Source organism: Rana temporaria, chromosome 8, assembly GCF_905171775.1.
Source record: "Rana temporaria chromosome 8, aRanTem1.1, whole genome shotgun sequence".
NCBI classification, from domain to species: domain Eukaryota; kingdom Metazoa; phylum Chordata; class Amphibia; order Anura; family Ranidae; genus Rana; species Rana temporaria.
The window spans coordinates 107,217,480-107,242,808 of NC_053496.1; the positions used below are offsets into that span (position 1 = coordinate 107,217,480).

Here is a 25,329-nt window from a genome sequence, read left to right on the forward strand (position 1 = left end):
TGTGGCGATCCGAGGGGGGGCTGCGCTGATAAACAATCAGCGGGAAGTGGTTAAACAATTCCCTGGTGGTCAGTGGGAAAAATGTTCCTTACATTGGTGATCATTTAAAAAAGAATGCTCATTACCACTTCAATACCGGGCATTTTCATCCCCTTCCTGCCCAGGCCAATTTTCAGCTTTCAGTGCTGTAATATTTTGAATGACAATTGTGCGGTCATGCAACACTGTACCCATATGACATTTTGATAATTTTTTCCCCCACAAATAGAGCTTTCTTTTGGTGGTATTTGATCACCTCTGCATGTTTTTTTTAGCGCTATAAACAAAAAAAGAGCGTTTTGAAAAAAAAAAAAAACACACAATATTTTTTACTTTTTGCTAGAATAAATATCCCATTAAAAAAAATTATAATAATAATTTCTTCCTCAGTTTAGGCCGATATGTATTCTTCTACATATTTTTTGTAATTTTTTTGTAATAAGCGTATATTGATTGGTTTGCGCAAAAGTTATAGCATCTACAAAATAGAGGATAGATTTATGGCATTTTTATTGTTTTTTTTTTTACTAGTAATAGCAGCGATCTGCAATTTTATCATGACTGTGACATTGTGGCGGACATATCAGACACTTTTGACACTATTTTGGGACTATTCACATTTATACAGCGATCAGTGCTATAAAAATGCACCGATTACTGTGTAAATGTGACTGGCAAGGAAGGGGTTAACACTAGGGGATGATCAAGGGGTTAATTGTGTTACCTAGGGAGTCATTTTAACTGTAGGGGGAGGGGACTCACAAGGGGAGGAGACAGATCAGTGTTTCTCTGTACTGGGAACACATCATTGGTCTCCTCTCACCTTACAGGACGTGAATCTGTGTGTCTACACACACGGATTCACGTCCCTGCTGTGTGACATGCAATCGCGGGTGCCCGGTGGACATCTCGGGGAGGGTGTGCGCACACCCTCTAGAGGCCGGGGAAGCCAAAGACATCATATGATGGCACCCCGAAGTGACGGAGGGTTCCTGCAGCCGTCATATGACTATACCTCGGTAGGGAAGAATGCCCCCTACTTCCAGTCATTGGGGGAATGCTCCCAATGACTGGAAGTCATTGGGAAGAATGCCCCCATTACAGTGGTGGTTAGAATTCCACTCTTACAGACATGTTAAGAAGATCATAAGTAACAAGGTGCTGGCTCTGCCAAGTGGTATTGACTCCAGAACTATGCAGACACCATTAAATGGGAAGTGTATGTATTTACACAAGGTGATTATTTTTCCCTTTCCATCTCTTCTCAAGTAGAATAAATAAAGTTCAATTGAATTTTCCTTATGGCAGAGTTTCTCTTTGCCCTTTATTAGTTTAGATTGGCCTTTATCTACCTTTTTATCTTAGAGGAACCCTTGACATAATTTTCAGGTCTTAGGGTACCCCTAATTAAGCCAATTCACAGGTGGTCCAACAGAAAAATGCCCCAGGCATTGGTGGTCATTTGGAAGAATGCTACTTTAACCACTTAAGGACCGCCACACGGTGATATACGTTGGCAGAATGGCACGGCTGGGCACAAGGGCGTACATGTACGTCCCCTTTAAAAACCCAGCCACGACCCGGTCCGAAGCTCCGTGACCACGCTCGTGGGACCCGCGGACTCGATCGCCGGTGGTGGCTCACGTGCAAACAAACCTTCCCGTTCTTCTCTGTGGCTTGTCACTGATCGTCTGTTCCCTGTCATAGGGAACGACAATCAGTGACGTCACACGTCCAGCCACGCCCCCCTACAGTAAGAAACACATAATAGGACACACTTAACCCCTTTAGCGCCCCCTAATGGTTAACCCCTTCACTGCCATTGTCATTTTCACAGTAATCGGTGCATTTTTATAGCACTTTTCGCTGTGAAAATTACTGTGAAAATTACGATGGTACCAAAAAGTGTCTAAAATGTGCGATGTGTCGCCATAATGTCGCAGTCACGAAAAAAAAAAAATCGCCAATCGCCGCTATTACTAGTAAAAAAATAAATATAAAAAAAATGCCATAAAACTATCCCCTATTTTGTAAACGCTATAACTTTTGCGCAAGCCAATCAATAAACGCTTATTGCGATTTTTTTTACCAAAAATATGTAGAAGAATATGTATCGGCCTAAACGGTGGAAATATTTTTTTATTTTATATATTTTTGGGGGATATTTTATTATAGCAAAAAGTAAAAAATAGATTTTTTTTTTTAAATTGCCGCTCTATTTTTGTTTATAGCGCAAAAAATAAAAACCGCAGAGGTGATCAAATACCACCAAAAGAAAGCTATATTTGTGGGGAAAAAAGGACGCCAATTTTGTTTGGGAGCCACGTCGCACGACCGCGCAATTGTCAGTTAAAGCGATGCAGTGCCGAATCGCAAAAAGGGGCCAGGTCCTTTACCTGCATAATGGTCCGGGTCTTAAACGGTTAATTGACAAATTGTCAGTGGTGGTCAGAATATCACCCTTATAAAACAGATAAAAAGATTATTAGTGTCATGGTCCTGGCTCTGCCAAGTGGACACATGCAGGCACCATCAAATGGGAAGTAAATAAGCCACAGCTCAAGGAACCTCTAGAGCAGGGGTGTCAAACTCAATTTCCTCGTGGGCCGCATCAGCATTATAATTTCCCTCAAAAGGGACAGTTGTATCTTTAAGATTAGATGTGCAGTGCATCCCCTCCCCTTACATTAGATGTCAAGAGCCACCCCACCATCAGAAGTTGAGTCCCCCACTCTCCCTTACATCACAGTGCACCCCCTTTCCTTATACTGCTGCTGGGAAGAAGCTGGAAGCATTGCTTGAAAGTAAAAAAGTAAGAGTCTGGAGTAGGACCAGAGGAGAGGAGAGGTGCAAGGGCCACATGAAATGGCCCACAGGCCTTGTGTTTGACACCTGTTCTCTAGAGGAACCCTGGGGTTACATGGAACACTAGTTGAGAATGGCTGGCTTAGATGAAACTAGTGCTAATTTTGTAACAAGCTACAAATATTATCCAGAAGTTTCACAGATGCGTGACTGCTCAAACAGTTATCAGTCATTAGGTTCTTTCACAGGTCTGATTTTTATATTGTGTAGTGAGGTGAGGGGCGCTATATCAAAATAGTGGATGCGTGTCACAATGTGCGTTTGAGTAGTACACAGTGTAACTGTGTGCCCAAATCTATGTGAAAAACCAAACAGATTATAGTCTAAACTCTATAAGTACAATAGTGCCAAATGCCGTGGAAAAAAAAAAAAAAAAATAAATACATTTTAAAAGAATGTCCAGCAAATAAATAGTTAAGTGCAAAATGGATCCAGTGTTGTATCAAGTCCAGGTGCAAAATGCAAATAATCCAATCCCAAATCGCAGGGAAAAGTGCAAATGCTACAGTGCTTGTGAATCTTCAAAATAGCCAAAGTGCGAGAAAGAAGTGATCCGCCTTCACCTATAGGTCACCAGAATAATAATGGATGGCTCCTTACCACACGGTGTTGACCAGATTACTTAAAATATGGTCAATCAGGCTTGTTTTAAATGAGGATCAGCAGGGTCTCATTGGATTCCAATGTCAGCAATTGCAGCAAATGGTGTACCAAGAAAGGAGAAGAGATACCACCATAGTGTAAAACCATTTAATATACAAAAGTTAAAATTACAATGCCAAATGGCCTCTTACTGTTGCTGGTGCCCGTTCCCGGCACTGAGGCTGTAGGTGGTGGGTATAGTAAGACAAGATAAGAGATGGCCGCGTCCTGGTCCACTAGCGTGCGTTCCACCGCTAGTTGTCCATCAACCAGTGAGACCGGAAGTGCGTGGCTATGCGTGTGCGCTCGGATACCGCCTCGACGTCACGTTTCAGTTAAACCGTCTTCAGGAAGCGTATCCAGCACACGCAACAGACATCTATTATATAGGTCTGTTTATCAGCCTGTGGGAGGGGCAATCGAATCATGTGACAGCCTCTGTCCCAGTTACCAAAGCTCACATATTAAACACATTATGGCTGTGCAAACTGTCTCCAATCATAAATCAATACATACATGTATCTGCTCGCTGCTTAAAATACCTGAAATGTATCTTTGAATTCTTATTTGGACATGTTGAATTTGTTTAAAACTCTGGCATTTTTAATATGCTATGCAATGGGTCCATAGTGTTCTGTGCGCCATCTAGAGGGGTTATGTGGTATTGTGCAAAATAGCACCAGTATTCTAAATCCATCTAGATGCAGTGCGTTTTTAGTTCTCCCAGTTATATTATTATTTAATATGTGTGCCATTTGCGTAGCCTGTAAATTAGTTAAAATAGGTTATAAAATAATAAAAAATAATAAAAATTATACAATCCAACTCGAGTAGTACAAGGAGTGTGTATGTAACTTTAGTTGTAAAACAATCAAAATTCTACACTCCAAGGCTCGGGTGGTGCAAGGAATGTATGTTTTTCCTCTACCCTTTTGTTTTGTGTGAGCCCAATTCAAGATGGGTTGGCCGATGGGTGATGTGCAAACTGCCCAGCCCCTTGGAGTGGGGATCTCCCAAAATCCTCTGGGTGTGTGTATGGAATGATGCACTAAACTGTTTGTTTGCTCACCCCATAGGTCTGCCGTTCACGCATCAGTTAAAAAACAATTAAGGTCGAGCTCTATATTGAGCCCTAGTGGTCGCATAGTCCTTAGACGATGTATCCATTGAGTCTCGTTCTGAGATACTGCCTTAGTAAGGTCAGTACCACGCCAATGTTTGGTAATCCTATCAATTCCATAGAATTTTAAAAGACTCGGGTCCCTGTTGTGGTACAAGTCAAAATGCTTAGACACGCTGTGTTCTGGGTACCCTTTAATTATATTGGCCACGTGTTCGTTTATTCTGACTTTAAGTTCGCACTTAAAGTCAGACACTGGATCCATTTTGCACTTAACTATTTATTTGCTGGACATTCTTTTAAATTTTTTTTTTTTTTCCACGGCATTTGGCACTATTGTACTTATAGAGTTTAGACTATAATCTGTTTGGTTTTTCACATAGATTTGGGCACACAGTTACACTGTGTACTACTCAAACGCACATTGTGACACGCATCCACTATTTTGATATAGCGCCCCTCACCTCACTACACAATATATGCAAGTCAGTCACCTGATTTTATTTGGGAGCAGCTTCACTCAGTTAGTCACTTGATTTATCAAGTATATAATTTAGTGTTATTCATTTGGCGCGAGATTTATTTTTCCTGATTTTTATATACCTGACTGTATTTTTTAACACCTGCGAGTCCTTCTTATTGCAGACATGTTGAGTTTGCTAGTGACTGATTGGTAAACCGGTCATTTTATAGCACTACATCATGCCTTTCCAATTGCAGCCAAAGCGGATTATGTGGAATTAACACTCATTTAAACGGAATTCAATAGCACAGTATGAACATTATCTTTAGAATAACCCCAAGAATTTACTGTTTATTGCCCTAGTGCATGTTTCTTTTCTGATCTATGATTTCCCTGCCAAGAGCTTATTACTGGTATACTCTGCACTAAAATTTCAGCAGCTTATGTGTATTTAATGTGCATGCAAAAATCTATTTAAAAATAAATAAGATGGCTGATAGTTTATGGGCAATATAGTTTATCGTACAGAAAGATTGAAGGATAAAGGTAAAGTGGAGTAAAGTTAATATAACTATTGGGTGGAAAAAATGTAATGTACACAGCTGACAGAGTGCCTACATTTGCATAGACTATACCAAATAAATAGATTTTCATATACCATAACATCTTGGGGATAACAGGAATGTGCAAGCGCTAAGAAATGAGCTATACATCTTCTGGTATTGGCTACAAACAAAACAAAACTTTTTTTTTTTCAAAATTGTCGGTCTTTTTTTATTTGTTTGTCCGAAAATAAAAATCCCAGAGGTGATCAAATACCACAAAAAAAAGCAGATTTGTGGGAAAAAAATGATAACAAATTTGTTTGGGTACAGTGTAGTATGACCACGCAATTGTCATTTAACCTCTCAAGGGCGGAGCCTCTGAGACTTGTTGTTTACAAGTTAAAAACATTTTTTTTGCTAGAAAATTACTTGGAACCCCCAAACATTATAATTTTTTTCTAACACCCTAGAAAATAAAATGGCGGTCGTTGCAATACTTTCTTTTACACTGTAATTGCGCAGCGGTCTCACAAGCACACTTTTTTTTGAAAAATTGAAAATTTTTGAATCAAAAAATAAAACAGTAAAGTTAGCCCAACTTTTCTTTATATTGGGCAAAATAATGTTATGCCAAGTAAATTGATACCCAACATGTTGCGCTTCAAAATTGCGTCCGCTCGAGGAATGGCGACAAACTTTTAACCTTAAAAATCTCCATAGGCAATGTTTAAAAAATTCTACAGGTTGCATGTTTTGAGTTACAGAGGAGGTCTATCGCTCTATTGGTCATGGCAATACCTCACATGTGTGGTTTGAACACCATTTTCATATGCAACAAGCACGAGTTTGGCGGGGCGGGGCACGCTTAAAATTTTTTTTTTTTCTTATTCATTTTACCTTTTATGTTTACACTGTTCTTTAACCAGTTCCCAACCTCCTCATGTACATTTACGTCGGCAGAATGGCACGGACAGGCACATCCACGTACCTGTACGTCCTCTGCTAGACGTGGGTGGGGGGTCCGATCGGGACCCCCCCCCGGTACATGCGGAGGTCGGGTCCGCTCCGTCGCGATCGCTCCCCGGAGCTGAAGAACGGGGAGAGCCGTGTGTAAACACGGCTTCCCCGTGCTTCACTGTGGCGGCGCATCAATCGAGTGATCCCTTTTATAGGGAAGACTCGATCGATGGTGTCAGTCCTACAGCCACACCCCCCTACACTAGTAAACACACACTAGGTGATCCCTAAATGTTACAGCGCCCCCTGTGTTTAACTCCCAAACTGCAACTGTCATTTTCACAATAAAGAATGCAATTTAAATGCATTGTTTGCTGTGAAAATGACAATGGTCCCAAAAATGTGTCAAAATTGTCCGAAGTGTCCGCCATAATGTCGCAGTCATGAAAAAAATCGCTGATTGCCGCCATTACTAGTAAAAAAAATAAAAAAAAAAAATAAAAAAAAACTATCCCCTATTTTGTAAACGCTATAAATTTTGCGCAAACCAACCGATAAACGATTATTGTGATTTTTTTTACCAAAAATAGGTAGAAGAATACGTATCGGCCTAAACTGAGGAAAAAAAAATTTTTTATATATGTTTTTGGGGGATATTTATTACAGCAAAAAGTAAAAAATATTGCATTTTTTTTAAAACTGTCGCTCTATTTTTGTTTATAGCGCAAAAAATTAAAACCGCAGAGGTGATCAAATACCACCAAAAGAAAGCTCTATTTGTGGGGAAAAAAGGACGCCAATTTTGTTTGAGAGCAACGTCGCACGACCGCGCAATTGTCTGTTAAAGCGACGCAGTCCCGAACTGTAAAAACCCCTTGGGTATTTAGACAACATATTGGTCCGGGGCTTAAGTGGTTAAAAAAAAAATGTGTCACTTTTATTCCTATTACAAAGAATGTAAACATCCCTTGTAATAGAAAATAAAGCATGACAGGTCTTCTTAAATATGAAATCTGAGGTCAAAACGACCTCATATCTCATATTTACACTAAAATGCAATAACAAATGTAAATAAATTGTCATTTAAAAAAAAAAGACAAAAAGAAAGGCCATCAAGAGCTATGACCAGAAGTGACTATTTGACGTCGCTTCTTCCCAGCAATGACATGGAGACGGGTGGGGGCCATCTTCCCCTAACTCGTCTCCATACCAAGCAGCAGAGAGGACCTGATCGAGAGGGCACCGGAGAGCGACAGGAGGGGGGCCCTCTCCCTCCACCGATATAAGCGATCTTGCGGCGAATCTGCTGCAGAGACCACTTTTATGTGAAAGAGGACCTCTCTCTGAAGAAGAGGATATTTATTGTGCACATGAAGGCTGGGCATATTGGACTTGCAATGCATTATTTTTCTTTACTGATGCTTTGCTACCCTACAGTTTAGCCAGATATTTGGTATACAAGAAATTGTAATTGACCTTTCTTCAGAATACAACTGCATGCAATAGGGTGCTGTCAAAGCAATAGATTAAACTGCAATTATAATCCTCCCTTTTCTCTAGTTTCAGATGCCACTACATACACAACTATAGGAATTCAAACATAATGCTGGCTTCCCGAAAATGATATATTTTCTTTTAAATTGCAATTGCTAGGTGAATATATGTATGGGCTTTTTTTCTCAGACGATAGGTGCAGGAACTCCCCTTTTCCGAGTCACTTGTTTTCTCTGCCCCTACCCACCTCCGAGCAATGTCCCTTGGTTCCATCCCCTACCCACCTCCCAGTACCGTCCCTTTTAGACAATACAGAACCAAGTATCATTTTGTTGTGCCAGGTAATTTGTATGGAATTTGGTTTCCCCTTCAGCCAGCAACAATAGATCCTCCTAACAATGTACCACCCACAACAAAATCCCCCCCCCCAGCAACAATAGACTCCCGGCAGCCATCAACAATAGACCCCTCCCCCAACAGTAGATCTCCTTCAGCAACAACTGACCCCCCCAGCAACAATAGGTCCCCCACCAGCAACACTAGACCTACTCAGCAACAATAAACCCCCCTGCGAAAATAGATCCCCTCCAGCTAGAATAGATCCGGCAGAAGTGAGCATCAATACCCTGCAGCACACCCCAGCACCCCTTGACATTACATACAGTCAGTCCAGGAGGTGCCGGAACTGCGTTCCCCCGCGTTCCCGCTGAAAAAAAGCCCTGTGTATACAAACAAAATTAAAACTTCTACATTTCAGTTATTTTCTATAAAAAACACAATGGTTTGAATCATGCATAGTTATTCCCCACACTTTACACCGGAATGACCTATCCACCTGCATTTGAATGATGTGAATAAATGATTGATTCATTAGCAGTCTAATTGTGCTCCTGCAGCTACAATGTAGGAACAGAATGGCTTCCATGAGGTATTCGTATCTTACCGTTGCATTGACCTGAAGTTGATAAGCTTGAGTGATCTCAAAATCCAGTTCCTTCATCACAGTCACAATGCCCCGGGTCTTGTCTATGGCAAAGAAATTAGAAGAAGGCTGGATGGAGTACAGCACACTTCCCCCTGTTCCCTGATCAGGGTCTGTTGCATTAACAATGTAAATTGGAGTTCCCACCGGTGTATTCTGCAACAGAAAAAAAACATAGCGTAAGAATAACAGATGGAAATTTACTAACCCACTCACATGGCGAAGATAAATAAACTGACCCTGTTACTTTGTAATGTAAGCTGAAATGTTTTATTACTCAGTTGGCAGCAAATCACCTCATTTTATTTAGACTCAATACTGCAAATAGGCCCAGTTGCCAGGGATACTGTTTTGCTGCTGTGTTGTAGGGAATACATTATTAGAAAAATGAATATACCCATTTACCTTTCGAAAACAACAATAATTAGCGTCAGTCCCAGTTTCACATAGGTGTTTGTTTGGGAACAATTACATCTTTACGTTTGCAAATGCGGATTGTTTTTCCCAAAGTAATACAATTATAGGCTGCAATGGTGGGAATCTACTGAGGAACCACAGCTTAAATAAAAAGCACACTTTTCAACAATTTAAAACCCTAACAATAATAATTCAACCCAAGTAAAACCTGTCCTGTAGCTTACAGAACATCTTTCATAACAAATACCAGCTATAAATCCTTCCAGTGCTTCCATATGCAACAAGCACCATGACAGGAAGTATGAAACTTTACAGAATCCTCCAGTGGCTATGTAATAGGTACCATAGTAGAAGATATGAAACTTTTCCGCATGTGAGCGTTCAGTCATGCTCACTGGAAATTTTTAAGCACCAGGACGACAAAAACAGAGTAAGCATGGTGTTAGGATTAAGTTCACCTGCTGGAGGCACTATCCTGCTCTGGGCTGTTTGCTGCAGTTCCAGTGTCCACCAGCAGGTGTCTCCCAGGACGCAGCAGGCTATTTTGGCAAAAGAAGTACACTTGCTTACTGGGCACATATACCCCCCTCCTGCCCAGGTGAAATTTCAGCCTCCGGCACTGCGTCGCTTTAACTGACAATTGCCCAGATGTGCGACGTGGCTCCCAAACAAAATTGATGTCCTTTTTTCCCCACATGTAGAGCTTTCTTTTGGTGGTATTTGATAACCTCTGTGGTTTTTATTTTTTGCACTATAAACAAAAAAAGAGCGACAATTTTGAAAAAAAAAATCTATATTTTTTACTTGTTGCTAGAATAAATAGCCCAATTTATTTTCTATTTTTTTTTTCTCAGTCTAGGCCAATACGTATTCTTCTACATATTTTTGGTAAAAATAAAAATAAAAAAAATCGCAATAAGCGACTGGTTTGCGCAAAAGTTATAGCGCCTACAAAATGGGGGACAGAATTATTATTTTTTATTATTTTTTTTACTAGTAATGGCGGCGATCTGCGATTTTTATTGGGACTGCGACATTATGGCGGACACATCGGACACTTTTGATGGTGGACACATTCGGCACCATTCACATTTATACTGCGATCAGTGCTATAAATATGCACTAATTACTGTATAAATGTGACTGGCAGGGAAGGGGTTAACACTAGGGGGTGAGGAAGGGGTTAAACGTGTACCCTGCATAGTGTTTCTAACTGTGGGGGAAGGGGACTGACTGGGGGAAGTGACCGATCTGTGTCCCTATGTACAAGGGACACAGATCGGTCTCCTCTCTCCCTGACAGGACGTGGATCTGTTTGTTTACACACACAGATCCACGTCCTTGTCTGTGTAACCGCCGATCGCGGGTGCCTGGCGGACATCGCGGCATCTCAGTGATGCGGCGGAGCTTGCGTGCCCCCCAGTGGCCGGAGGCCGTATATAGACGGCCTCCCGGCAATTGGCATCCACACTGCGGCCGTATATAGTCGTACGGCCGGCAGGAAGTGGTTATTATACTGGTACATTGGGGAGCTAAAATTTTAAAGAAAAAAAAGGTGAACTTATCCTTTAAATGTATGACTGATTATAGTGCCCTTTTTTCTAAACATTGGAATTACTTTATATTTCATATTACCCAAATAAGTTCACTTTGTTCCATACTCTACATGACTCGATCCACATATATGAGAAACATGGTCATACTGGAACACATCCTAACTAAACAATTAAATCTTTTAACTTACCCCCCAAAAATTTCATATCACTGCTTACTAATTTGAGATTTGTACCCTCTTTATTAAGTAACCTTGTATGTAACCAGATGTTATATTTTCCTGATACTTGGAAACCATGTTGATTATCTCTATTAACATTTTCTGTGTATGTACTCCTGAACTTCCAAATAAAACAATTGTAAAACAAAAAAATAAGTTCACTTTGACTAGAATGTTTTTCAAGAAGAGGCTGTAAAAGAGCATGATGTTTCAGAACCATGGACAGCAGCACACACAGATAAGCAACTAAATGATACCTTAAAGGCATTGTAAACCTGGGTGTTTTTTCACCTTAACGCATCCTATGCATTAAGGTGAAAAAACACCATGCAGTCACCGCCCCCCCCCCGAGCCCCTGTTTTACTTACCCGATCCCCACATTTCCGAGGGCGCAATCCTGCGTTGTTCTTCCCATGCCTGATTGGCTCTTCATTGGATAGATTGATAGCAGTGCAGCCATTGACTCCCGCTGCTGTCAATCAAATCCAATGACGCGGCCAAGTCATACAATCGGCGGCTATGGATGCCGATTGTATGGCACGGTAGTGCGCCCGTAAGGCAAGCCACTCGGTAGAGAGCTTCCCAGAGGCGGTTAGCTCTTGCTGGGAGGAACCATGAGAGCCACTGTAGGGCCCCAGAAGAGGACGATAAGGGCCACTCTGTGCAAAACGAACTGCACAGTGGAGGTAAGTATTAGACATGTGCACAGAAAAAAAAAAAAACGTTTTTTTTTTGTTCCGTTTCGTATCGTTCCGTAGGTTTGTTTTTCGTAAGACGCCTGTTTTCCTGTTCGTTCCCATTCGTTTTTCGTACGACGAGATTTTTTCGTATTCCGATCATTTCGTATTTTCGTTACCGTTTTATTTTCGTACATGCGGGATGGTTTGTTATTCTGTTTAATTCATGTTCGTTACTTGTTAGACAATAATTTTCGTGAATTTTCGTCAATGATTTGCATTCTGTATTTTGAATTCCTTTTTCTGTTCGTATTTTCAGTCGTATGTTCATATGACATCTATAACAATTTGTTATAGATGTCATATGAACATGCGACTGAAAATACGAACAGAAAAAGGGATTTTCGTCATTTTGTACTTTGGTAAATATATCTCGGGATTCGCTGCACTTTCAACACGCGGCTCATCCATATTATCTATTGTTACGCCCCATACACTTGGTCAGACTTTAACAACAAACATAAAAACGATCGTTTTCCGTTCGTTCTCAGAAAATTTGTTTGTTTTTAAACTCCATCAGAAAAACATTTTTGGGTTCAAAAGTCTGGCCAACTGATATTTCTTCAGATGAAAATCCACAGAAAAGTTTATTTGGCTTTACTGTACTACTCAGCACAAAAGAGAAGCTGCTTCACTAACTACACTCACTGCCCATTCAAAAAAATGAAAATGACATCTATAACAAAAGATTTGCATTCTGTATTTTGAATCCTTTTTCTTTTGGTATTTTCAGTCGTATGTTCATATGACATCTATAACAAAAGATTTGCATTCTGTATTTTGAATCCAAAATACGAACAGAAAAAAGGAATTCAAAATACAGAATGCAAATCTTTTGTTATAGATGTCATTATCGTTCTTTTGCCGTTTTCGTTGTGTCGTATTTTCGTCGGATCGTTCATTCGTATTTGCGGTTGTTCGTTATGGGGCTCATTCGTAATCCCGTTGTTTTCATATTTTGGTGCTTTAATTTTTTCGTATGTACACATTATTCCGCGGGTACGAAAATGAACATTTTCGTACGAACAGGAATGCACATATCTAGTAAGTATGATATGTTTGTTATTTAAATAAAAAGTACCGCTTTAAGGCTGGGTTCACAGTATTGCAAATTTGATGCGGGGCAAATCTCATAGCAGGAGATTTTAACCAGCTCTCAATAGAGCCGGTTCACACATCTCCGCAGCGGCTACAGTGCAAATTGCACAAGAGTCCTGTGCGTCTTCTGGTCCATTCCAGGTCCTAATTCAGCCCAAAATTCGGGCTGAAATCGAACCTGAAACAGTGAATGGAGACGCACTGGACTCCTGCTGTGAGTCGCTGTGATCTCTAGTGTGAACCCAGCATAAAATCACATATCAAACCTTTCCCGAGTCCTCGTCACCAATAATACAATGCATATTTTGTGGATTTCCCCTCAGAGATATCACTGACCAAACTGAGTAGATACTATTCCCTGTACGCCTCGGAGAAATTTCACATGATACTACTAAGTAAGGCTCAAGGACGGGCTTGAGCACCTATGCTTTAAACAAATTCACTTTAATCGGTACTATCCTCTCACGTTTTTATCAATCAAGTAATAAACATTTAAAACAAAGTCAATTGTATTAAGGTAGTAGAAAAATTGAATTATCATGGTATTTTAAGGTCAAGGAAAAGAAGAATATCATATTACACCAAGATTCACTCATGTTCCTTCCTAGTTTAAAGATTTATATCTCTAGGTTACCAGGCAATACCCAAACACTATACAAGAACTGCCTCATTCTCAATCTTTTGTAGCTCTTTGACATTTTCTCTTTGTGCAGTCAAGCAGTTACAAACTCATACCACGTGTAGCTAATTGGGAAAAGAGTAGGTACTTGTTGAAAAGTCAAACTTCATGAATCATGAATGAAAAGTATGAAAGGCTTGTATAATGATCTGCTCTTCACAAGCATGAATATGACATTAAGAATTACTGTAGATTATATTAGGGCCAATGTATCAGTGGGATCAGTTTATGTCAGTTTTTGCTTTGTTTTTATTCCTTAGAACAAGCCAATGTGAATACACACTAAATACATGATGGACATGGTTTGTTAATGCATAACAAATTAATTGAAAACACATGGTAAATTCATAGTAAACATAGTTCAAATGCTTCTCAGACACCAATGTACTATATACTAGCACTATAAATTCCACCCATAACATAAACCCTCTCTAGATAAACATGTAGGTTTCAAAAAAATGAATGTGACAGTCCAGACATTTTCGAAAATGAAAGGCACCATCTGACTGGTTGTTACAGGTGAGGGGTAGAGAAAGGAAGCGCCACCTAAGTGCACTATTAAAGAGGTTCTTTTAATGACGAATTGTACAAAACACACTTACAAGAAGGTAAGGAAAGAAGGCTCATCTGTAACATCCTGTAGTCCTCGTCCCGGATCCATGGGCTGCTTAGAAGTAAAAAATAATTTCACCTCCCTTTTGTCCCTAATGCTTCGGTGGCCTGCATTGAGTTTTATATTATAGATACTGTTCTTTCTGCCTGGAAACTTGGGATTGTCCATGGCAACCAAAAATTGTCACTTTTTATCCTGTCTTGCTTTTGTTTATTATAATAAACTTGGAATGTTAAAAAAAAAAAAAATGTCACTTTACTTCAAAAGCGGTTTTAGACCAGCTAAAAAAACAGCTATAGTAAATTAGAACACTTACAGAATAGAGCGATAGTAATTTGTGGGGAAATTCGTAACAAACACTGAAAGTAATGACAGCGACAATTCTGCAACTGAGCAAATTTCAATGTATTTGATTTGATTACATTTGTGAATACATTTTATTATTATTTGTTATATTTATTATATTATAATTTATGATTTCATGTTTCTAACTTTATCATACCTGGGATGACTAGACTTTTGTTAAGAATAACTCACTTTAAATCTGTCCAAATAATTACAGGCCTACAATATAAAATGCCAAATTTGCATGCAAAACAATGTACCGATTTGAGATGCAAAAATCGGATATAATCATACCGCCAGGGAGGTTAAAGTACAGTATCTTTTTCTAGTTTTGGATAAGAGTATAAAATTATTAAAACGCAAATAATTTCTTTATTTATTTATACCATCAGTGTCCCATTGCAGATAAAGATTGTTACTTCCTGTTCTGTAGATGCAACAGCAATTGAGAGGAAATATCTCCATAGTTAGGTAAAACCCTTTATGTTACCAGAACAGGCAGGGCCGCTGATAGGCCAGTACAACTGGCCCTGTTTTACCAGGCCGGGCCAGCAGGGGGGCCCGGGCAACCAGAACAGAGAACTAATTAAAGTGGATGTAAACCCACTCATTCTTTCTAAACTCCTGCCATAGTGCTGATCTATAAGGAAATAGACGCCTCCTGCATGTATCCTTACCTGTCAAATGTCTCCCCTCTGTCTGTTATAAGAACTGAAAAACTGCAGATTATGTGGGTGGATCTTTTGTCTGGAGCTTTGTGGGTGGGGTCGTGATGTCAGTAGCCTCCCCGCCCTCATCTACACTACCCTTGTCAACATGCATTTTTTCCAAAGTTTTCCTTACACTGAATTCTGCTATGATCACTAACATCCAGTCAAAATCCAGAAAAGCAACCACATGACTTCAGAAAAGGAGTGGGGGTGGGATATAAAAAATAATGCCTGTCTCCAGGCTAGTTCATGAGATATATAAATAACCTGTCATTCACAGTAAGGGGGCGGAACGGACTAAGGTTTTTCTCTGTAAGTCCGTTTTATTTCACTGAACAATAAAAAAGGATTGCTCAGAGCTGGATTAACTCTGTGTGGCAAGACTGGGCACAGATGATAGGAAACCTTATACTGTACATTGTGACATCAAAAAACAAACAAAAAAAAATTGGGGTTTACATCCACTTTAATGTAAAAAAAAAATCCTCCAGCCACCATGACCAAACATCATCCGTCATTCCCCCCCCCCCCCCCCTCCTGTTACGTTTTGCATTTTTTTTATTTATCTAATGTTGACAGCTCACTATCTGCAGGTGGCGACAGGGGGAGGGACTATTTTTTCTATTTCGGGCGTGGAAGAATGTCTCTTCCGTGCCCGCTCCTTGTGCTGGCTCAAGTCCTGTCCAGCAGGTCCTTCCCTGGCACTGCGGAGTGATTCCTCTCCCTCTGCTCTGTCCTTCACTCTGCCCGAGAGAAAAAGGAGTGAGGCGAGCGGTGGCACCGGGGGCAGAAGAAAAAAAAGAAGCAGCTGACATCTGAATAGAATCGTTTGTAGACACTCGCAGCAGTAGGATCAGGGAGCAGGTGACTCCTGGGGCCCGGCTAACACAGGTGTGTGCTTGCTTGGGTGGGGGGGATTCGAGATCTACTACTACTGCAGCAGCATACATTACGGCATTGGTAGCATGGGTGGCACTGTCTGCAGGTAGCACATGCATTATGGGCCACACATGTGCTACCTGCAGACAGTGCCACACATGCAGCCAATGCCGTAATGTGCTGCAGACAGGGCCACCCAATGCCGTAATGTGCTGCAGACAGGGCCACCCGTGCCGCCAATGCCAAAATGGGCTGCAGACAGTGCCACTCCTGCTGCCAATGGCCATTGGCAGCATGGGTGGCACGGTCTGCAGCACAATATGGCATTGCGTCATGGCATGGGTGGCACTGTCTCTGCAGTACATTATGGCATTGACAGCATGGCATCTCCTGCTGTCAAGTTGCTGATCGCCACCATTACTGGTAAAAATAAATAAAAAATACATAAATACATCACATAGTTTGTAGATGCTATTACTTTTGTGCAAACCAAATGCTTTTTGGGATTTTTTTTACAAAAAATATGTTGCAGAATACATGTTGGCCTAAACTATTGAAGAAATTTGATTTGTTAAATTTTTTATTGGATATGTTTTATTGCAGAAAGTAAAAAATATATTTATTTTTCCAAAATTGTTTTAGAACTGCAAGAAGTAAAAACCGCAGGTGAGACCAAATACCACCAAAAGAAAATAAATATCACTTGTAGACAAACCTGCACTTTGTTTCAAGTCGGGATGAGGGGAGTGGCCAGGGCGGAGCCAGGGGTGGGGCTGAAGGAGGGACCAGGGGCAGGCCAAATTTTCTCACATTTTCTTTCAGTCCTATTCTATCCAAGCAAAAAAAGAATTGACATTAAAAATATAAACTGTTCCCATACACTTGTTCCATGTCAGTGATTCACCAGATAATGAATCATGGATTAAGGTGACAAGAATGGCAGTTTTTAGATTTTGATCTTCATAAGTTGAATTTAGAGTTTTGGTAGAGGTATTGTAGGTTTGCAAAAAAAATAAGAAAACTGCTGTATTTAATATATGTCAAATCGATTGTTTATTATTTCTAGTCCTTTGGAAAATATAAAACCTCTAAATAACATCACAAAAACATCACTAAACATACTGTATGGAAGTAGACCGATCTTTCAAAAATGCTGGACAAAAACAGAAACCGATATGGCAACTATAAATATGCAAACTATACATTGAAGATTTGCAGTATTATAAAAAAGACCCGAAATACAAAAATGCTTAAAAAATAGCATTAGCCATGTCATATGTTTCAGGTCCAGAACTGAAGAAAAAAATAAATGATTTGATGTCTGCTGAGACCAAAGCTATTTTTTAAATCAAGTCGACAGCTCCATTTGGAAACATTTGAATGTCAATAGTCTAAAGAAAAGAACTAAAAGGTAAAATAGCACACCAAATGTAAAGTTAAAGTGAAGTATTACGTACAAGTGTTTTGAAGTACCCAGCTTTCTATTCTAAGTGATGTCAAGCAACAAAGCCCCCAATTATTGTAATTTATAAAATTATAAACTAGAGCCCTGAATATTTTTCCTGAATTGGAAGAACAATAATAATACACTCCCACACAAATGCTCATATAGGTGAATTAAAGGATTAGTGTCTTTATTAGACAATGGCAGTGTTCTAAAGTTATTCTTTATAGAAATGTCAGTATACAGTGATAAAAACAAGGGTAATACAGCCAGAACAGATTGGAAAAAGAAAATTGTACAAACAAGGCTAATCCAGACAATTAAAAGGGGGGTGTACATATAAATGTATAACGGATCACATGCAGCAACAATATGTTAATGGAGGATCAATGCTAGGGGCACAGAAAAAAAAATAAAAGGTAAAGAAGTGCGTAAACCAAATAAAAGCACACAGCATGTGCCTCTCCGGATAATAGAGGTGTTACCAAGTGCTGAATCAGTGGATGAAGACAATATTATAAGCCAGATAATATGCATGCCTGAAGACATGCATTTTCAACATGCATCTGAATAGATATAAGGGGGCACCCTTGTAGGATGTTCTAATAATGGGTTAAGCTATGACTAGTTACATAGTTATGTAGTTAGTCAGGTTGAAAAGAGACACAAGTCCATCCAGTTCAACCATATAAAAAAAAAAAAAAAAATAATAATAATAATAATATCATACAATCCCATATACCCAATTCTATACCCACAGTTGATCCAGAGGAAGGTGAAAAACCCCAGCAAAGCATGCTCCAAATTGCTACAGCAGGAAAAAAAAAAATCCTTCCTGATCCCCCGAGAGGCAATCGATTTTCCCCGGATCAACTTTACCTATAAATGTTAGTACCCAGTAACAGTGGCAGCTGGTGCTCCAATTTTTGTGGGGGGTGCAAACAAACGAAAAAAACAAAACAATTGTAGCCTCACTGTGCCCATCAAATGCAGCCACTGTGCCCATCAAATGCAGCCACTGTGCCATCAAATGCAGCCACTGTGCCATCAAATGCAGCCACTGTGCCATCAAATGCAGCCACTGTGCCATCAAATGCAGCCACTGTGCCATCAAATGCAGCCACTGTGCCATCAAATGCAGCCACTGTGCCATCAAATGCAGCCACTGTGCCATCAAATGCAGCCACTGTGCCATCAAATGCAGCCACTGTGCCATGCCATCAATTGTCGCCACTGTGCCATCAATTGTCGCCACTGTGCCATGCCAAATGCAGCCACTGTGCCATCAATTGTCTCCACTGTGCCATGCCAAACGCAGCCACTGTGCCATCAAATGCAGTCACTGTGCCATGCCATCAAACGCAGCCACTGTGCCATCAATTGTCACCACTGTGCCCATCAATTGTCACCACCACTGTGCCCATCAATTTTCGCCACTGTGCCCATCAATTGTTGCCACTGTGCCCATCAATTGTAGCCACTGTGCCCTGTAAAATGCTGCCAGTTTTCCCCCCCGCCGGGCACTTACCTTTCTGGGGTCAGCATCAGCCATCCACCTTCCACAGTCCCTCAAAGTCTTCTCCTGCCCTCGATGACGCTTCAGCCAATCAGGTTACTGGCAACCAGAACCTGATTGGCTGAGACGGCTGTCAGTGTTAGCCAGGGAACGCACCCCCTGTGCGTCCCCTGGTTAACTATTTGGAAGCCGATTAGAGCCAACAGGCTCACTTCCAAAGCCAACCAGCTGCCGTTATTCAGATGGCCGGCGCTCACCAGGGGGCCAGCAATCTGAATAGTGGGCAGCGGCGAAAATACATAGATTCATGCAATGCATGAATCTATGTATGCCAGTCAAAAATATCAACCCAAACTGTTACCATTTTAAATGCTATACACAAGCTGTGGACATATTGGGTACACTTGCTTTTTAACAAAAATAGCTAAAACGAGGATCTGTGTGGCTATAATTCAATACATAAAGCATGTAAACATGGTTAGAAGGTTCAACTGTTTGATCAAACAATGGTCAGCAGTTAGACCTTCACTCAAAACATGTTGTCTCGCCCTACCTTCCCTTTGTCACAGATATCCTTTTCTGGGGGTATTTCCACCCACTATTGAGGGTGGACAATGAGGTTAAATACTTAGGCCCGGATTCACAAAGCACTCGTGCCGACGTATCTCAAGATACGCCACGCAAGTGCAAATATGCGCCAGCGTATCTGTGTACCGGACCCACAAAATAAGATACGGCTAAAAACAGGCTTCATCCCGCCGAGGTAACTTGCCTACGCCGGCGTAGGGTGGGTGCACATTTACGCTGGCCGCATGGTGGCGCTGCCATTGATTAGCCATTCAAATATGCAAATGAGGAAAATACGGCAATTCACGAACCTGCGCGCGACCGATGCAGGCTACGAGAGGTGGGCGTAAGTTGTACATCCGGCGTAAAGTTAAGCCCCATAAAGAAGGTGTAACTCAGCAGCAGACATGTAAAGGTCTGCATCAGGGAACACAAGCCGGCGTATTTTATGTAGTTTACGTTGGACGTGTGTCTGGATGGGCGTAGATTAGGTTCATGGCGTAGGCAGTGATCCGGAATATCTTAGGTAGTTGTTCTGACGTGGTTATGAGCATGCGCACGGGGATGCGTCCACGACACGACGCATGCGCATTTCGTTCAACGTACTTGTATGGCTCTCAAACCATCATTTGCATGGGGTCACGCCTCATTTGCATGGCTTTGCATGGGGCAAGCCTACTTCCACCTAGGCCGGCCTGCGCCTTCGAAACCTACGCCACGTCGACGCATCTTTGGGAGCACTGGCATCCAGAATTCCATTCTTGCCTCTCTGCGCTTTGTCGGCGTAGCGTACATTGATTTGCGCTACGACGGCGTAATGTGCGCCCACTCTCTGTGGATCCAGGCATTAAAGTGGATGTAAACCCAAATGTATTTTTTTTTATGTCACAATGTAGAGAATAAGATTTCCTATCATCTGTGCCCAGTCTTTGCCACACAGAGTTAATCCAGCTCTGAGCAATCCTCGTTTATTGTTCAGTGAAAATTAACAGACTTCCAGATAAAAACCTGTCTAAATAAAAAGTCCTTTCCATCGCCTTGCTTCGAGTGACATACATTAACCTTGCACAATGAACTGTGGATCACCCCCCATATTATGATAAACATCCAGGAATGTGCATGTGTCCAAGCTAGTGCACGAGATATGTAAAAACCCTGTCACTGGAAGCAAGGGGACGGAAAGGACTTTTTATTTAGACAGGTTTTTATCTGGAAGTCTGTTAATTTTCACTGAACAATGAAAGTGGATTGCTCAGAGCTGGGTTAACTATGTGTGGCAAGACTGGGCACAGATGATAGGAAATCTTATTCTCTACATTGTCCACTTTAATGGACTCTTCCTTTCAGCTTAAATCTTGGTCTTTGATATTTATTTGTAAACAATTATTGGTTTATGATTTTTAAAGTTTATGCAGCCATATTAGTGCACTTGCAACAGAAACAATTAAGCACTGCCCGTGATACTTTTTTATTTGCACTAACATACATTTTTTCAGGACAAGCTTTTGGGCTATGTCCCCTTCTTCAAGGTCTGAGCAGTATGAATTTACAAAAGTTTTAGCAAAATGTTAAAAAAGACAATCACGGAGGGAAATGGGGGAAAAAAACACACACACACACACACATATATATGTACACTGCAATGGTAATAAAGCTAGCATAATTAGTGAGATAAGACAGAGGGAGAGCTATAGACTGGGGGGAAGATGACAATCACAGAGGGAAAGGGGAAAAAACACACACACACACATATGTACACTGCAATGGTAATAAAGCTAGCATAATTAGTGAGATAAGACAGAGGGAGAGCTATAGACTGGGGGGAAGATGACAATCACAGAGGGTGTCATAAAACAGTTGGATAAAAAGTGAGAAAACCTGTATCTAAATTTAGGCCGTTATTTATTCTTTGTTCAAAAGCTTTCCTTTCTTGAATAGTTTGGAAATTCCCTTTAAGAACTAAGGCACTGAGGTCTTTTAGGCCAGGTTCACACCTATGCGAATTGAGTGCGGTTTAAACCGCATCTAATTCGCAGGACATTTCAAAATACATTGTTTTCAATGAGGCTGGTTCACATATGTGCGATGCATCCGCACTGCGTATTGCCTCCAAACCGCATGCGGTTTTTATGTCTTGCGGTGCGAATTCAGTCCCATTATCTTCTATGGGTACGCATCTAATTCGCACATGTGTTCAGTTCTCTGCAGGAGTTTCTCTCATTCAGCTCAATACAATTCTCCCCCACTCTCCTCTCACCCGGAAGTTCTCCCAGGTCTCCAAATTCGCACCTGATCTGCAGCTAAACCGCAGTTGATCTGCAGAACACCCTCTAGAGAAATCTGCAACGACAACGCAGCTCAAAAAAGCAACGCACTAGTGTGATTCCGGCCTTATAGTGCGGTCCGGTTGTGAGAAATGATGTTGTTAGGTGTGCAGAACTCATCTACTTTATGTTCCTTGGTGATATTGTGCAAATTCATCCTCGCTTGCAACTTCTGTCCTGTTTTACCAACATAACAAACATCCTTTGCTACATCTATTGCATTGGATGAGGTACACAACATTACTGGATGGGCAGTTGTATGATCCTGTGATCTTGAAGGTCCCTTTTGTGTGTGTGAGGCCTCGTACACACCAGCGGATCTGTCCGCTGAAAACAGTCCGCCGGACCGTTTTCAGCGGACATGTCTGCTGCCGGATTTCTGTCTGATGGTTGTACACACCATCAGACAGAAATCCGCGCGGACACGATACGCGGCGACGTGGCCGCGGCGACGTGCGCGGCCCTGGAAGGTCAATGCTTCCATGCATGCGTCGAATCACTTTGACGCATGCGAGGGTGTGACGGTAGTAGAAGGTATCCCCGTCCAAGTCTTCCCTTCTTCCCATAAAGAAAATCACCCAATAATCCACGAGGAGGAATATTCCTGGGATCGCCCAATAATCCACACATGAGCCAAGCTTACTGCTGGAACAAGACACCCTTTAATGGCAGCATGCTGCTAGTTATATATACAGTTTACAAGCTAATCCTCAATCAAAGAACAATGCAATCTCCACCCCCTTTTCACACACTGGGGGCTTCCATACAGATCATAGGTAGACACTTCGGCGCCGACTCTGAAGACACATTTCTTTAGATAATGACATCAGTGAAGTTAATTACTAGTTGTAACAGAATACGTTATCTAGACAGCTTGGCCCCGCATATAGAAGAGGTAATTACCACAATGAAGCAATCAGAATAATTAACATGAGCCACTTATCTAATCATTTAGCCTGACGATACAATACACATCTCTTAAGGGTAAACACAGGGCTTCTTCACACAACACACAGATCAATTACCCTTTAAAATAGGGAGCTGGCTGGGGAAGGGACATTGACATTTCAACAGTCTGTTACACAGAGAAATGAATCACACATGAAATCATCTTTTACCTCTAAGGCCGGGTACACACGGACAAACATGTATGGTGAAAGCGGTCCGTCGGACCGTTTTCACCATACATGTCTGCCAGAGGGCTTCTGTACGATGGTTGTACACACCATCGTACAGAAGTCCGCGCGTAAACAATACGCGGGGCGTGTCCGCGGTGTCGCCGCGTCGATGACGCGGTGTCGCCGCGACAATGACGCGGCGACGTGGGCGGCCCGCCTTTAAAATGCTTCCACGCATGCGTCGAAGTCATTCGACGCATGCGAGGGACGGCGGGCGCCTGGACATGTACGGTAGGTCTGTACTGACGACCGTACATGTCCGAGCGGGCTGAATTCCAGCGGGCTGTTTTAAAACAAGTCCAGGAATATTTGCCCGCTGGGAAAAGGCCCGGCGGGCAAATGTTTGCTGGAATTCGGCCCGCTCGCGCCCACACACGAGCAAACATGTCTGCTGAAACTGGCCTGCGGGCCAGTTTCAGCAGACATGTTTGCTCGTGAGTATGGGGCCTAACACACACAGCATTACTAGCAGGGAGAATTAAACTGAAGCATATAGGCAAAAAGTCCTTCACAGAGGGCTTTCGGCCGATCGGACATGTCCGCTGAGTCTGTACAGACGACCGAGCATGTCCGACGGACAGGCTTCCAGCGGACATGTTTCTTAGCATGCTAAGAAACATTTGTCCGCTGGAAACTTTCCGATCCGCCGGACAATTGTCCGGTCGGCCGTACACGCGACCGAACATGTCTGCTGAAACTGGTCCGTCGGACCAGTTTCAGCGGACATGTTCGGTCGTGTGTACGGGGCCTGACACTTTTAGATGGATTGATCTGGTTGTAAATTTGCAAGATTTTTTTTATTGCATGGTTTGCTTCCATTATTTGTGACTTCATAATCAGAATTAAGTTTCCTACTTATTAGTTTATGTCTGAGGTTGGGTGGTTGTCTGAAAGCCAGTAATGGGGGTTGTTGGAATTCTTCTTTCAGAGTTTTATCCTGGGTTGTAAAAATCTTTCATGATCTTTATCGCTTCTAGTGCTGGATTGTATTGACTAGAGGTACATGGTTATTTGTTTGTTTATCTTTGTATTGAAGTAAATTTTCTCTTTAGGTTTTCAAGGCCATGTTGATGCTCGTGTTGATGGTTTTGTCTTTGTAACCTTTCTTATGGAAGGAATCTGCTAGTGTTCTGAGAGGTTTATCTCTGGCTGTGTATGATGGGCTTTTAGTGTATTGGGGGTGAAACGGGCCATCGTACACAGCCAGGCAATCAGATGCCACCAAATACGCTCACACCCAGACACAGAAATAAACATTTCAGAACACTAGCAGATATCTTCCATAAAAAGGGTTGTAAAGACAAAACCATCAACACCAGCATAAACACAGACAGTACTCAATTGTTTAAAGAAAGAAGCTTTTGCTTATATGCTTTTAACTCTAATAAAGGACCTTGGTGTAATATTTTCTAAGATGGTTGTCTCTTGTTGTTTCATTTAACAGCTTTAGCTCCAGAAGGTTTTACCGCCTTCATGACTATTTGGCTTTGCGCTACTTTAACTGGCTATTACGTGGTCATTCAACACTGTAAATTGTAAATTGTTATCTTGTTTTCATATAGAGTTTATTTTTTATTATAAAAATTTAAAACAAAAAACATATCCAATAAAATGAAACGTCTTCATAAATGTAGGCCAACATGTATCCTGCTATTAAATGGTTTGTGCAAAAGTTATAGCGTCTACAAACTATGGTATATACAGTGAGTAAAATAAGTATTGAACGCGATTGTCATGACATTTTCAGCACATGACGGTAACATTCCATGCAATCCATACATACAAAGAAACCAAAACAAATAAGTTCAGAAATTAAGTAATGTGTAATAAAATGGAATGTCACAGGGAAAAAGTATTAAACACGTAAAGAAAGAGAGGTGTAAAAAGTTATGGAAAGCCAGGATACCAGCTGAAATCTATTAGTAATTAGAAAGCAAACCT

General features: G+C 41.3%; 1 protein-coding gene across 1 annotated transcript in view; it reads right to left on the reverse strand.

Moving 5' to 3' along the window:
• LOC120910431 (cadherin-23-like) overlaps positions 1-25,329 on the reverse strand; it is a 299,339-nt gene that overhangs the window by 138,663 nt on the left and 135,347 nt on the right. The window contains exon 4 of the mRNA XM_040322191.1: positions 9,069-9,263. Within this exon, the coding sequence (XP_040178125.1) occupies positions 9,069-9,263 (195 nt within the window). The remainder of the gene's footprint in view (positions 1-9,068; positions 9,264-25,329) is intronic.